The sequence below is a fragment of the Pelobates fuscus genome, chromosome 3, assembly GCF_036172605.1.
Source record: "Pelobates fuscus isolate aPelFus1 chromosome 3, aPelFus1.pri, whole genome shotgun sequence".
NCBI classification, from domain to species: domain Eukaryota; kingdom Metazoa; phylum Chordata; class Amphibia; order Anura; family Pelobatidae; genus Pelobates; species Pelobates fuscus.
The window spans coordinates 147,025,255-147,039,691 of NC_086319.1; the positions used below are offsets into that span (position 1 = coordinate 147,025,255).

General features: G+C 37.8%; 1 protein-coding gene across 3 annotated transcripts; it reads left to right on the forward strand.

Annotated features, from left to right (window-relative positions):
* The first annotated feature begins 286 nt into the window (after positions 1 to 286).
* LOC134602542 (heterogeneous nuclear ribonucleoprotein H-like) lies at positions 287 to 12,995 on the forward strand. 3 transcript variants are annotated; one of them, XM_063447510.1, is made up of 12 exons: positions 287 to 378; positions 993 to 1,140; positions 2,906 to 3,061; positions 3,144 to 3,287; positions 7,364 to 7,502; positions 8,093 to 8,265; positions 8,842 to 8,913; positions 9,023 to 9,123; positions 9,207 to 9,342; positions 11,129 to 11,212; positions 12,111 to 12,209; positions 12,411 to 12,995. In XM_063447510.1, the coding sequence occupies exons 2-12, from the start codon at positions 1,047 to 1,049 to the stop codon at positions 12,527 to 12,529; spliced, it is 1,317 nt and encodes a 438-aa protein (XP_063303580.1). In that variant the 5' UTR covers positions 287 to 378; positions 993 to 1,046; the 3' UTR covers positions 12,530 to 12,995. The 3 variants fall into 3 exon arrangements, with proteins under 3 accessions (XP_063303580.1, XP_063303579.1, XP_063303581.1); XM_063447509.1 differs by having other exon boundaries at positions 9,020 to 9,123; positions 12,411 to 12,993; XM_063447511.1 differs by lacking the exons at positions 287 to 378; positions 993 to 1,140; positions 2,906 to 3,061; positions 7,364 to 7,502 and having other exon boundaries at positions 3,200 to 3,287; positions 9,020 to 9,123; positions 12,411 to 12,991.
* The last annotated feature ends 1,442 nt before the right edge of the window (positions 12,996 to 14,437 follow it).

Sequence of the window (14,437 nt, forward strand, 5' to 3'; positions counted from 1 at the left end):
TAGTTCCATCATAGGATAACCATAGAACACAGATAACAGGCAAGCTGCTAATACATGTAGGATAAATAGATAGTATTATTCCAATGCAAGAAAGGCCGCTCTGTCATTTAAACGCCATTTATAAATAATGTGTGGATGCACTAACAGAGAAAGAGATTGATAAAGATGTAAATAGATTTGGTGAGAGGGTTGAGGGGGTTTATTCACACCTAGCACGCCACAACTCCAGTGCACAGAGCATTGTGTATGCAGAGAGGCGGGGCTTGCTGGGAGAGCCGTCGTGCATGAGCGCACGGCCTCTTATTAGTAGCACGCAGGCGGCGCGTTCCCGTCATTGTCAGCCACGCTGGGTAGGGAGCGCTGTGTGTGAGCAGTGAGGTGAGTGCTAGGCCGCCGTCTACCGTTTACGGGCGTCGTTTTGTTTTCATGGTTCGGTAATGCCGAGCGGGCTCCCATTCATGTTACCGTATGATTTCGGTTTCATTCCGGTGTGTGCCCCCGCCTCCCTCTTTTTATTTACATCCTACGTTTCAGGCCGCGCAGCCTTCATTGTTCTTTGTTAGCGCTATTCGCACCTGCCTCTAGCTCATTATTAATATTTTTGTATTTGTGCTTGAAGCGTTGTTGTTTGTATGTTTTGATTTCTGTTGTTTCCAGATCTGTTATTGCCGGCGCGTTACATGTTTTCGTGTGGTTTTATGTGAAGGACGGTCAGTCTATTAGAAGGATTACGGTTCCATTTTACGCTGTGCAGATTTGTGTTCTATTGTGGCCTTCTCTTTCTATTGATACTCGTGTTATGTAAAATAGTCTAGCCATTTGAATGCCAGCGGTATTTCCAACGTGTTCAGACCTTGCACTAGGAAGGGTTTCGGCGAGCCGAGCCCCCTCCTCCCCCCGCGCGCGCCATGTTAGCGTGGTTCAGGCGGCTGCGTGCGCTCTCAGTCGCCATTTTGTTTCTGTGAACTAATCCAGTCACGTGTCCTTTTCAGACGCTCGATCCGCTAAAAATAAATAAATAAAACGTACGTCCGTAGCAGAACAAAATGTCCGGCTCTGAAGGTGGTGATGGCTACGTTGTCAAGATCCGCGGCCTACCGTGGTCCTGTTCTCAGGGGGAGATCGAGAACTTTTTTACTGGTGAGTGTTAAATGGTTAGTGACCAGACCGGTTTAAAATGTTCTTACCGTTAAGCCCCAGGGCTATTTTTAAATTTCAGCTGTTTATAATTTTCATACTCATTTACTGTACCCACACACTCAGTTTTTCTCGCCATTAAATGGTCTTTCTAAAGACACCATTATTTTCATCATATTTTTTTTAACACCCTTTTCTACGACACCCAAAATCTGTTACGAATTTACAACCGCCAAAAAACACCCATGCTAAATCGTTTCTAAACTTTGTCCTGAGTTTAGAAATACCTAAAGTTGCTGTGTTCTTGGCTTTTTTTGGCAAGTTGTAGAGCAATAAGTACAGGTAGGACATTAGTTTCAAAATATATATTTTTAAATAGTGACATTGTAACACTGTTATCTATCATAAAGTAGATACCCCATATTGAATAACCTGGACTATGTCCAGTCTTTTTTAGTAGCCACTTAGTCACAAACACTGACCAAAGTTAGCATTTAAATTTGTGTTAAAAATACAAAAAATAAATTATGAACTCTTGTACTCAGGAGAGTTTGCTGAACACCAATATTAGTGTTTCAAAACCGTAAAACATTTCACAACAATGTCATCAGTGAAAGTACCGTTTTGTGAAATGCTGGGATATGTTTTACTGTTTTGAAACATTAATATTTGTGTTCAGTGGAGTCTACAGAGTAAAACAGTACCCCTCAATGTACAGGTTTTAGGATGTCTTGGAAAGTTACAGGGTTAAATGTAGTGCTAGCAAACTAAATTCTCTGGACTTTCAACCTTGGTTATCAGGCAGGTCCCCCAAATAGCAATCAATAAAATTGCTTAATTATGTAAAAATATTACATAAATATTCATGTAGAATTTAAATATATATATATATATATATATATATATATATATATATTATATTTGAAGTCTACATGTATGTTTATGTAATTATGTATGTGGCCATATGTATATCTTGTATTTTTAATTATGTATACATAGATATATATTTCAAAATATTATCAAAATAGTTAGAATAAAACTACATATATAACTTATTTCTAATTATTTTTTACAATATGTAGTTATTATATATACACATGTGTATTTTTATATTATATGTAATGTAAAAAAAATACACTTGGTGACATTAATATATATATATATATATTATATATAATATATAAATTTTTTTTTTAAATTTATGAACTGAATTTTATTAACTTTTATTTATTTTTATTTAACCAGCAGGGGTCTGCCTGTCAGTACCGGCAGTCCCCCGGCAGGCAGCAATATGGACACCTATTGGGACCATGTGACCGCTTTTTAAGAGCGATCACATGGCCCGTGGGGTCCTAATTTGAAGATTAGCTGTCATACTGTTCCCCTCCCCCCCCCCCCCCCCAAAACGGAGAGGAACACCGATCGCCGACGGTGGAATGGCGGTGATTGGGTAAGTGCATAGGAATACCGCAGCCATACTAGGTATGTGGGGGGTTTAATCGAATATTTTTTTTTTTTTTTTTTTTAATTATTCTTCAGAGTGCCTCAAGGCACACAGGCAGATCATCGGAAGCCTGCACGATGGCTTCTGATGCTCTGCTATACTGCCGGGTGCCACGCGGGGCAACCCGGAAGTGACCAAATTTGCCACGGGCATATCAGGTACATCCGAGCTAGTTAACAGTTTTTTGTTAAAATATCAGTTACCCGCTGAGAGCACCTCTTTGGTAAATGTTATATAACTTATCAAATATATTTTTCCCTCTAGAGTCCAAAATATTAAATGGCTCTCTTGGGGTTCATTTCATCTACACAAGAGAGGGTCGGCCTAGCGGTGAGGCTTTTGTAGAATTTGAAACGGAGGATGATCTAAAACTGGCTTTGAAGAAAGACCGAGAGACCATGGGGCACAGATATGTGGAAGGTAAATATTAAATGCGTGTACTACTGATTACTGATGCCCTAAATTGTGCATCTACAAATATTTTGATTTTTGGTTTTTGCAGTATTTAAATCAAACAATGTTGAAATGGATTGGGTTCTGAAGCACACCGGCCCCAACAGCCCTGACACAGCCAATGATGGCTTTGTTCGACTTAGAGGTCTTCCATTTGGATGTAGCAAGGAAGAAATTGTACAGTTCTTCTCAGGTATGTTGCACAATAAAGTACAACTGTTTTGAAATTTACCGAATATTGTATTTGGCCACAGTGATTTAGAACATGTTTGTTTTGTGTGTCTCTTTACTTTATCATGCATATCTTCTTTTTCAAACTAAAGTGCTTTTAAATGTCTCCTGTGTGATATGTACTCTTCCTTCTTATATTGTAGCAGGGTTTTAGGTTTTTTATAACTTGGACTATCCACAATCTTGCCACATCTGTTCTTTAGCCTCTGACATATGAAGGCACGCTCCCAAACACCCATAGCAATCTAAGTTGTGGTGCAAAGAGGTTTTGTGTACATATAACTTGCTCTAATTTTCGTTTTTTATTCTTAATTATATAGAAGTTGGTGTTTATTGGTAGATCTACAATTGCCCTTAGGTGTACAAATATTTATACTTAGTGGCTTTCCTTGAGTTTGCATTCCATCTGTGAGTAGCCTAGTTTACAAAATGTAGAGTGCAACTTTTCAAGAAGGTAACTTATTTGTTTTGGCAATTGCCACATGCAGCAATTTTTCACTCGTGTATTAAATTGATTGCATACTACTTTTTTTTTTTTTGGGGGGGGGGGGGGACACCATAGATAATGGAAGAATGTCGATTGGCTAATGCCCCAAATTGTATCCTGGTCTGAGAACTTTAATTTGCAGGAAGCAAGCTCTAAATATTCAAACTTTTATTTGGTTATTGTGCAGAACGATACATGTTGCAAGATCAAAGCCTAGAAATGAGTCATAGGATATATTCAGGGTGCTAATTTCCAATCTTTGAGCATGCTGTTCGATCACAGTCATTTACACTTGTGTGTGGACCCAGACATCAGAATGTCTGGTTGGAGTATATCAACTATCTCTTTAGCAGACATAGTAAATGTTTGTAACCGTAAGTTAATATTGACATTTTTGTAAGAACACTAATAATTAGAGCCTAAAATATGTTGATGAATAATCAGAATTTTTCTCACTTTATTTATTTCTTTATTTTTTCTTCTTGAAATCTTATCTTTCCCTTCTTTGTGCACTTTGACTTCAAATCTTTGCAGTTAATGCACGCAGTTTATTTTTCCCCAAGGTTTTGTAATCTTAAACGGGACCCATCACTTCCCAGTATTTTACCCAACTCCTTATTTAATGGTAATTTTTAAGCCTGAAAACACAAATTAGAAGCCCACAACTCTTTTCTAATCTTGCAACTGGGCTTATCTCTTGGCTTGAAAGTTTCTTTTTTTTTTTTTTTTTTTTTTTAGTTCTCTGTGCTGTAATTCCAAACAAATGGTAGTTGCCCTTTAAATCTGTAAATTAATCTCTTAAAATAGCTGAACAGCTTACTTTAAATATGCTAGTGTCTGTAATCCTCTCAACATCTTTTGGGTAATGCTATTTAGGCCTATTTTTCCCAAACCTGATGAATGAGTGGCATGGAACATAACCCAACGTAATGCAATTTATTTTTTTATTTTTTTTGACTGTGAACCTTTAAATATTTAATTGAACATGCATGGTGCTGGAGAGGATGCATATTCCTGTATTAATCGTTGGTGACAACTGTGAGAATTGACACAACCAAGGCAGAAGCCCTCACCTTTTGTCATTCCAGTCTATAAAGCAGACTAGATTGAATGCATTTGGGTAACCCTGTACCCAAATGTGTTCTAGTACTCAATCACATATTAGGGTTTTCCTGGCAGTGCCCCTCCCACCCCATCCCATGTTGCTGAAGGGGTTAAAACCCCTTCAGCGACTTACCTGAATCCAGCGTTGTTGATGTCCCTCGGCACAGGGTCATGCTTCTGCCCCGCTGATGTCAACCGGTGGGGGGAGACCCAATGCGCATGTGTAGCAATGGCCATGCGCATTAGACCTCCCCATAGGAAATGAATTATTCAATGCTTTCCTATGGGGATTTAGGCGACTCTGGAGGTTCTCATGAACAGCATGAGGGTGTCCAGCGTCATTTAACACACTTTTAAGAGGAAAACTTAACCCTGCAAGGTAATTATTGCGGTTTATAAAAACTGCAATAATTACACTTGCAGGGTTAAAGGTGGTGGGAGTTGGCACCCAGACCACTCCAATGGGCAGAAGTGGTCTGGGTGCCTGGAGTGTCCCTTTTAAGTTTTACAAGGTTGCCCTTCTAATTAGATACCGAATACATGCAAACTCACTAGCTAATGCGTGTTTTCAGTTTGCCTTTAGCGTTGATTTACATTGGAAATGAAACTGTGTCAACTTAATGCTTGATCATAATACATAGTGATCCCTGATTTGCCTTATCGTTTTTTTAATGTATTGGTCAGTGCAATCAATAAGAGTATTTCACAAAGATTGTCTTTATGAATTACCCTTTTTTGTGATGGTGATGGAGCAAGTTTCTGTATGTAAAGCTATATCCACAATTATGAGTTTAGCTAAATTTTCCCAAACGTTAATGAAAATGGTAAAAATTGATGCAGACTTAAATTTAAAAGAATCCTATAGTCATGAGAATTTTTTTTCGGTACTATAAATTATTCCCTTTTTATTATTCTGACCTTACTCCCCACCTTTCGTAATGTGAAATTTAATGTTTAATATATTTACTTCAGTTGCAGCACTGAGACCCCTCAACTGCAGCGTTCAGCTTTGTACTTCAAAATGCCTGCTGACTTCTTCCTTTTATTGTCAAATCTAATATTTCTCATAGAAAGCTGTTGGACGAAATATGCATACGCAGCATAATACTGCACTCCAATCAAATGCTCTCTCGTTGAGTAGCATTGATGGAAGAACAGTGACTTTATTCTGGAGACTGTAGTGCCTCTAGTGGTTGTCAGAAGACTCTGTGGTTGTATTTAATCCTTCACTGTAAACATTGTGTTTTCTACGAAACTGTAATGTTTTATATTAAAAGGTTAAATCGTCAGTTCCTCTACACCCAGGCCACTTAATTGAGATGGTGGTATGGGTGCATTTAGTGATACTCTTTATACTGTAGGTGTCAACATATATCACATCATGTTAAACTCTAATTGTATTAACTGAATGTGGGTTGCTTTGCTAATTTTTATGCAGTGGTACATTTCCCATTGGCTGACAAGTTCACTGTATTTGCATATACTTCCCAAATTAAACAAACTAGCAACACGTTTGGTAGGAAAGACTTTTGGGGAATGGAATATTGAGTGGCCACAAACTTCAACTGTAGGATAGTAAACCGTCACGTATTCCTGATATTGCAGCCTACGGGTATCAATTTTTTTTATTTCTGAATCCTCAGTTTGTTTTGTGTATTAAACAGTGGTTAAAGTAATCTCTTGGTGCTAACCCATTTTTTGTTTAGACCAAGTCTACTGCTTGAATGGAAGTTTGAAAGGTTTCTCTACACTATGGGATAGTATCCCTCCTATAAAGTTTGGGTGTTTACTTTCAAATGTGCTTCTAGTGATGTTCATATTGGCTTACTTAAAGAGGAACAGTCATTTGTCCAATTCTTTATGGTTTATTCAGCTTTGTAAACACTAGTGAAAGAATTTCACAATAGAGGTAAGTAAAAAGCCACTTACCACCTCTGCCTGATCTAGTTTAGATGCTGCCTTCTTGCGGATTAAGGCTCTTATGGTTTGGTCACACTGCACTTTTGACTCCATTATGATCCTTGCTGTGCTTGCTAGCTAGATTCTTCATGTTATCGACTTTGTATAATGTGCACGCTTATCAATTCAATTTAGTTTTTTTTCCATTTGGAGAAGCATGGGTTGGCATCAGATGCTTTTCTGTGCCCTTACAGAGTGACAACTAAGTCTAAACCTTTTTTATTTTTGATACTGCATATTTATATTTCACAACACAAGATGACTGTTCCTCTTTAAGGATCCCCTCCAAGATTTTACTTTAGTGTTTTTTTTGTTTTGTTTTTTTTCTTCAATCATGTTACATATTACTTTTTTATTTTGACTTTTGATAATGGATTTGAACTTGTTAACATCTACTACCCTAAATTTTCTGGCTTATTTAAAATGATTGTTTGGGATTGTGATTTTTAATCTTAACCCCCCACTGGGGTTTTGTCCTTGGGTTGAAGGGTTGGAAATCGTGCCAAATGGGATAACATTGCCGGTGGACTTCCAGGGGAGGAGTACGGGGGAGGCCTTCGTGCAGTTTGCTTCACAGGAAATAGCTGAAAAGGCTCTAAAGAAACACAAGGAGAGAATAGGGCACAGGTGGGGCTGGATGGTTGGTTGGTTGTCACTTTTCTTATGGTATTGTTATAGACTTCTTTTTTTTTGAAAAAAAAAACTTTTTTTTTTATATTGCTTGTATGCAAACATTTAATGTGAAATACTCAGCTGGCATATCTTAGGTCCGATAAATGAAAATACTGACTTAACATATTGTGTGATTAAAAATAGAATAGTGTTACCATAAGAAAATGTGATACTTGCTAAACTGTTTCATTTATTCAATTCAACATCTATGGTAATGCATAGGAATAAGTCCTAAATGTTTAAATGTCACAATGGGTTTCTTGTTCATATGTACCAGTGACTTAATTTATTCATATACACGTTGGCTTAAACATTCAAGTTAAATGCTGTATATTTTGCTGGTATGTTTTGTGATGAATTACACTTAGACTGACTGTACAACCCCCACTGGTCGGTGTATAAATTAACATCCCCCATTTCATGATTAGTTCAACTTATTTGCAAAAGGTTGTCACAAAACTAGTTTCACTTTTTCATTTAAATTAAGACACTTAACTGGGTAAGTCAGCTTTGCTGTATTTTCATTTTATCCTTTAATGCTACAGGTACATAGAAATTTTTAAGAGCAGTCGAGCAGAAGTTCGGACACACTATGACCCTCCCAGGAAACTTTTTGGCATGCAACGTCCAGGCCCCTATGACAGACCTGGTGCAGGAAGAGGGTATAATAACCTAGGCAGAGGATTTGACAGGATGCGACGAGGAGCCTATGGAGGAGGTAATGCCTTTTCATTGATTTATGCAAAGAATGTGCGTTTCTATTTTGTGTATTTAACAAACCCCAGATGTATACGTGCTTGGTACACTACAATAGCATGCAGTACTTTTGAGCTATATAGAAAAGACAAGTTCAGCTTTGGAAAAATAGCCCATCAGGTGTCCAAGTGGGACCAATAGCCCAGATTACACATGGAGGTAACACTTGAAAGGAAGTGATATAACTTCCTTTACCCACCCTACTGCTAAGTGGTAAACAAAAGGGTAGGTGACTAAAATAATGTGCATGTCCATGTTTATCAGCATTCTCCCCCCTTTCATTTAAAAAAAATAAAATAGGACCATCGCTCTAAGGCACTAGAAAGTTTGTTTTAGCACAGTTCTGCTTAAAGGTTGTCTTCAATTGGACAAGATTTATATGATGTAGTCAGGCATATGCCTGTTATCTTTTCTGAAATGATGTTCCAGATTGTATATTTCAAGTCAGGCTGCCTCATGTAATGTCAAATACTTTGTCTCAAACTGTAATCTAGCATTTATTGGCTGACCATTAACCGCAACTTTGTAACTTTGTAAGGATACGGTGGATATGATGAATACAATGGCTACAGTGAATATGCTTTTGGCACAGACCAGAGATTTGGCAGAGGTATGTTATCTAAAGGGTTAGAATATCTGGATCCCTTTTTTATTTCTATTTTTTTTCTTCCTACCCCCTTACACACCTATAATCCCCTTTCTTCCTCTTATGGCAGCAGATCATAGATACGGTGATGGAACAAGCTTCCAGAGTACAACTGGTCATTGTGTACACATGAGAGGTCTTCCCTACAGAGCAACAGAAACGGATATTTATACTGTAAGTAGAAATTATTTAAAAAAAAAAAATAATTCTCCTGTGGTATATTTTTTTTTTACATTTGTGTTTTTTTTCCTTCCTAGTTTTTCTCTCCATTGAATCCTGTGAGAGTTCATATTGAAATTGGTGCTGATGGAAGAGTTACTGGGGAAGCAGATGTTGAATTTGCAACCCATGAGGATGCTGTAGCCGCAATGTCAAAAGACAAGGCAAATATGCGTAAGTAGTTAGTGATAATATATGATTTAAAGTGGGTTCTTGGGAATATTTTCCATATGTTGCATGTTCCCCCCTTTTTTTTTCCTGGCAGCTTAATCTGCCACCAATCAAAAGTATTCAGTCATTGTAGAGTACAAAGCATATCTGTAGTTTTCATGCACGTGACCACTGAGATGCCTTAGCATCTGTATGCCACAGGCAAATAACCATACCAGCCACAATTCATGGAAAATATGGCAATGAAAGTTATTCGAGGAGCACCTGCATGATGATTTGGGCATTTGGCCAAATTACAGCACAGTCTGACTTTTTTGTAAGTTTATGAAAGTCTACTATGACAGTTTACAGCATGAAAAGCTCAATATGAAGAGAATGTGCCACCAAAGGCGTACAAAAACTACTCGAATGAGTTGCTTCACATTGGGATTTTTGCCTTAAGAATTAGGTTGTCTGAGGTTTTTCCTTTTCTTCCTCGATTACTATAGAACTGACAGGACTGCTGTACTGCAGCAATCCATGCTTAAAAATAATTTTCATGTAGAATTGGTGTAATGTGCTCATTTCAACATTTTCGTCAACTCTTACAGTGATGATTTAAGCAAATAGTTTTTTTTCTTCTTAAAAATGCAGTGAATTTGTCTAAAGAATTTTGAGCTTGTTGGCGTGACAAAATACCATGGTTGTGGGCTGTGGGAAACTGTAGACTAGGATTCAGTTTAAGACCTTCACTACAGAAAGCAATTTTCATGCTTTTAAGTAGAAAAATCTTAATGTTTGCTTCTTTTAAAAACTTGAAGAAAGACTACTTGTCTCCAAGTTGTACTGTCTCTGCATCCAAAAATTAAAAATTTCTCAACGATAAAGTATTTATGAATTACTCACATTTACCGTTTGCATTTCATTAAAATTCCAGTGCAGTGACACCTACACAAAGTAGGTACTACTTTGTCTTGTTTTTCTGCCACTTGTCAAGATGGCTACCGTTGAGTTCTTTAATTTCCACCAGTTGCCAATAGTGATAGGTGTAGGTAATGGGTTGTCTATGGAGGATCCAGCTGGATGTTTTTACATAGACCTCAGACCATAAAGACAGGTTAAGATAAGTATAACTCTCCTTCCCCTGCACTGGCCACTGGTAAATTTTCAAGTTACCAAGTTAAAGGGACACTATAGTCACCTGAACAACTTTAGCTTAATGAAGCAGTTTTGGTGTATAGAACATGCCCCTGCAGCCTCACTGCTCAATCCTATGCTATTTAGGAGTTAAATCCCTTTGTTTATGAACCCTAGTCACACCTCCCTGCATGTGACTTGCACAGCCTTCCATAAACACTTCCTGTAAAGAGAGCCCTATTTAGGCTTTCTTTATTGCAAGATCTGTTTAATTAAGATTTTCTTATCCCCTGCTATGTTAATAGCTTGCTAGACCCTGCAAGAGCCTCCTGTATGTGATTAAACTTCAATTTAGAGATTGAGATACAATTATTTAAGGTAAATTACATCTGTTTGAAAGTGAAACCAGTTTTTTTTTCATGCAGGCTTTGTCAATCATAGCCAGGGGAGGTGTGGCTAGGGCTGCATAAACAGAAACAAAGTGATTTAACTCCTAAATGACAGTGAATTGTGCAGTGAAATTGCAGGGGAATGATCTATACACTAAAACTGCTTTATTTAGCTAAAGTAATTTAGGTGACTATAGTGTTCCTTTAAGTGAAGAGTCAAAATGCTAGAAAAAAGTTAACCCATGACTGAAAATATGCACACAATCTTATTCTCTCTTTTTCAGAGCACAGATACGTGGAACTCTTTCTCAATTCTACAGCAGGAGGTTCTAGCAGTGCATATAGTAGCCAGATGATAGGTGGACTTGGTATGTATTGTTCTGCATCTTAAGTTGCATAAAACAGTGCCTGTTTTTCTGATGTTATGGCTCTAATTTGGGTATTCTTTATAAAGACACACTTGGCTAGAGATGTTGCTTTATGTAAATGTCAGTGGATGAAATATTAAAAAAAAAAAAAAAAAAATTAAGCTTGTCTAATTTAAATCTCAATTAAGTGGTCTGGCTGCAGTTTCCATGTTCTTTAATCCCTGCAATGTAAAATATTGCGGATTCTTAAAATTTTGTGGCGCAGAGTAAAACAGCCACTTGTCATATATTAGGTCCCCAATGTTCCCCCTATAACAGGCTTCCCCAAACTCCAGTCCTCCAGATGTTTCTGAACTAAAACTCCCTTTATTCTATGAATGAAATAGATGGGCTGAGAATCATGGGAGTTGTAGTTCAGCAACATCGGGAGGGCCAGAGTTTGGGGAAGCCTGCTCTATAAGGAGCATGGACTTGGACACTGCAGGAGGAGGCCCTGCCTCCTTTTACGATGGCACCTGTGTAGGAGAGCTTGGTACTCAAAATAAAGCAAGTAAAGAAGAGTTTTAAGTACTAGAGACAGGAACACTGACGTTGGTAATACAGATTTGTATTCCTAATGTTGGTGTTAATTTAAACCAGGAAATGAGGTGTAGACTTACTCTGTATGAATTCAATGCAATATAATATATATATGTGTGTCTTTAATCTTCATGTGTTTAGTAGTAGGACAGCGTAAAACTTGTGGCAGGAAGGCACCCTTTGTTTAGATTAGGTGAATAAAGTGGCACTTTGACTACATCTGATCTAACAGCAATCTTTAGGTTTTGAAAGTCAAGTGTCATCCCTAGAATAATGATTTGTGGACTCCTATGTGTAATTTTTCTTCCCTTAATTTTAGCACCTGGTACTCAGACAAGTTATGGAAGCCCTGGCACACAAGCTTTGAGCGGTAGTTATGGAGCAGGATATGGAAGTCAAACCAGTTTAAGTGGCTACGGTAAGAATGTGATTTGGCTTTTATGCAGCTCTGCAAAACCATTAAATGCCGGTTGTATTAAACCTATTTTAGTTGTTTGGCTCTTATCTGAATTTCTGTTAATGAATGATGTTGGCAAGGGTGTTTTTATTTGCTTTATTTTTTTTAATGCACTTCAACCGCAATAATCACTATAACTTGCAGGTATGTCTTTCTCTTTAGGAAGTCAGAGTGGATTAAACAGCAGCTATTATAGCAGTGGAACGCGAGGCTCATTGGGAGTAAACGGGATGGCTGGAATGTCGAGCAGTATGAGCATGAGTGGTGCCTGGGGAATGTAAAATATTTTTATTGATTTTTTTTTTTTCGAATCCATGCTTTTAACTTTCATTATTTGTAAGACACAACTGAGCTGTTTTTTGCATTAACTTGTAATTTATGGTTACTGTGAGATGGTATTTTTTAAAAAAAATCATACTTCAGTGTTCAGATACCTTAGAAATTATCTGAAGGTGTGTAGCTAAAGCAGAGCAGCTCAAGTTTTTTTTTTTAATTTTATTTTTGTAGAAGTATACAAACGAAGTATTGGCAAGTCTATCATTTTGTTGTATCACATACTGTAAATTGTTCTAAAGGTGTGTTGAAACATGCCTCTTTGTAACATATTGCCCTCTTTTCATTTTGAATTCTGTATTTTTTTTTTTATATATAGATAGTTTTGAGCTGGAAATATAACGGAGTCTTAGCATTTGTCATTCTAAGACTTTTTTGTAATTTCTTTAGATGTTGCTCAATGTTCTTCATTCAATAAATCTCTAAAACACAATCTTGTTTGTAATTTATTGCTATGCACCTCTAAGGCCTTCTGGTTAACAAATATTTAAAATGATACTAAAGTTATCAAAACCACTTCAGCTTAATGAACCAGATTGGCTGAATAGATCATGCCTGCAGTCAGTCTCATTGCTCAATTCTCTGCCATTTATTATTTTTTTTCTCTATGTAGCAGTAGCCAAATCTCAGCCTGAATGAGAGAAAAGGTTTGATTTTTCAATCAGATGTTAACTGAATTTATACATATTCATCTCCTGCACTTTAAATTTTGCTTTAATTACATACAGGATACCCCAGCAGCAACTAGAATATATACAGCGAATTGTATCAGAAATTCCAAGCAAAACGTGCAATTAAAGAGATTTTAAACATTACATCTCACTTTACAAGAAGTGTTTAGGTAGGCTGTGCAAGTCATATGTAGGGTGGTGTGTGACTATGGCTGTTTAGTGATTTAACTCCTAAATGGCATAGAATTTAGCAGTGAGACGGCATGGGACATATCTATACACCAAAACCACTTCATTAACTTAAACTGAATTTCTGAGAATCGGTCACGGTGTCCCTCACCATCTCGCAGTAAGGAGTAATTTCCGACCAATCCCACCATATGTGCCACATCGTGCCTCTATCAGCCTGGCATCTCCAACCGGTGGGCAGCCCACTAGGAAAGATCCTGTGGAGGAGGGTCAGGGTCCTATACCCTTGTGATATTAATTTACAGTTTGTTTCCTGGTACTGTGAGCCTATAGAGCTCTTGTTGCCACAATATTGTCCCACTGTGTAACTGAAAAAGATCTACCTATTGGTTCCTCCCAGTCTTTAGAAAGTGTTGTTCACAGAACTATTCCGAACCAGAAGATGCTGATAAATTTTCAAGACTGCTTTCTCAATCGCCGAGATCTTTAAACCACATGAGGCTCCTATTCAGCTTATCCCTCTGCGGTAATGTACAGAAATAGTGTTGCAGGTGAATATATCAGAGAAATCAAAGGTGTTCGCGGTCCACCCCATAATACATCTAGTGCAAGAAGCTGTCCATCCCGTAATGCCATATGAATCGGATATAGTTGCCTCCCCTCAAAGGCCAGGCTGAAAGTGGTAACCCCACTAAGTTTAATATAATTACACTGGTAAGAGGGGGGCTAGGAGTAGGTGAAACGTGTGCCATTTCATGGACCATTTGCCATGTGCGATGCGTTTGCAAGACGACTCACTGTTTTATCTCTGTGCTCAAGACCTCCTAGTCCCTCAACCACACCACTGATGGCATGGGAGCTCCCTTTCTACTTGTGTCCAAAGCTACCCATAGTTTTTGCAGGGGTAGCAGATGCCAATCAAGTAACCGTTGCTATACTGTCCTTTTAACACCTTAAAGGACAGGCAATTGCGTAAGTTCTGATTAAAAAAAAAAC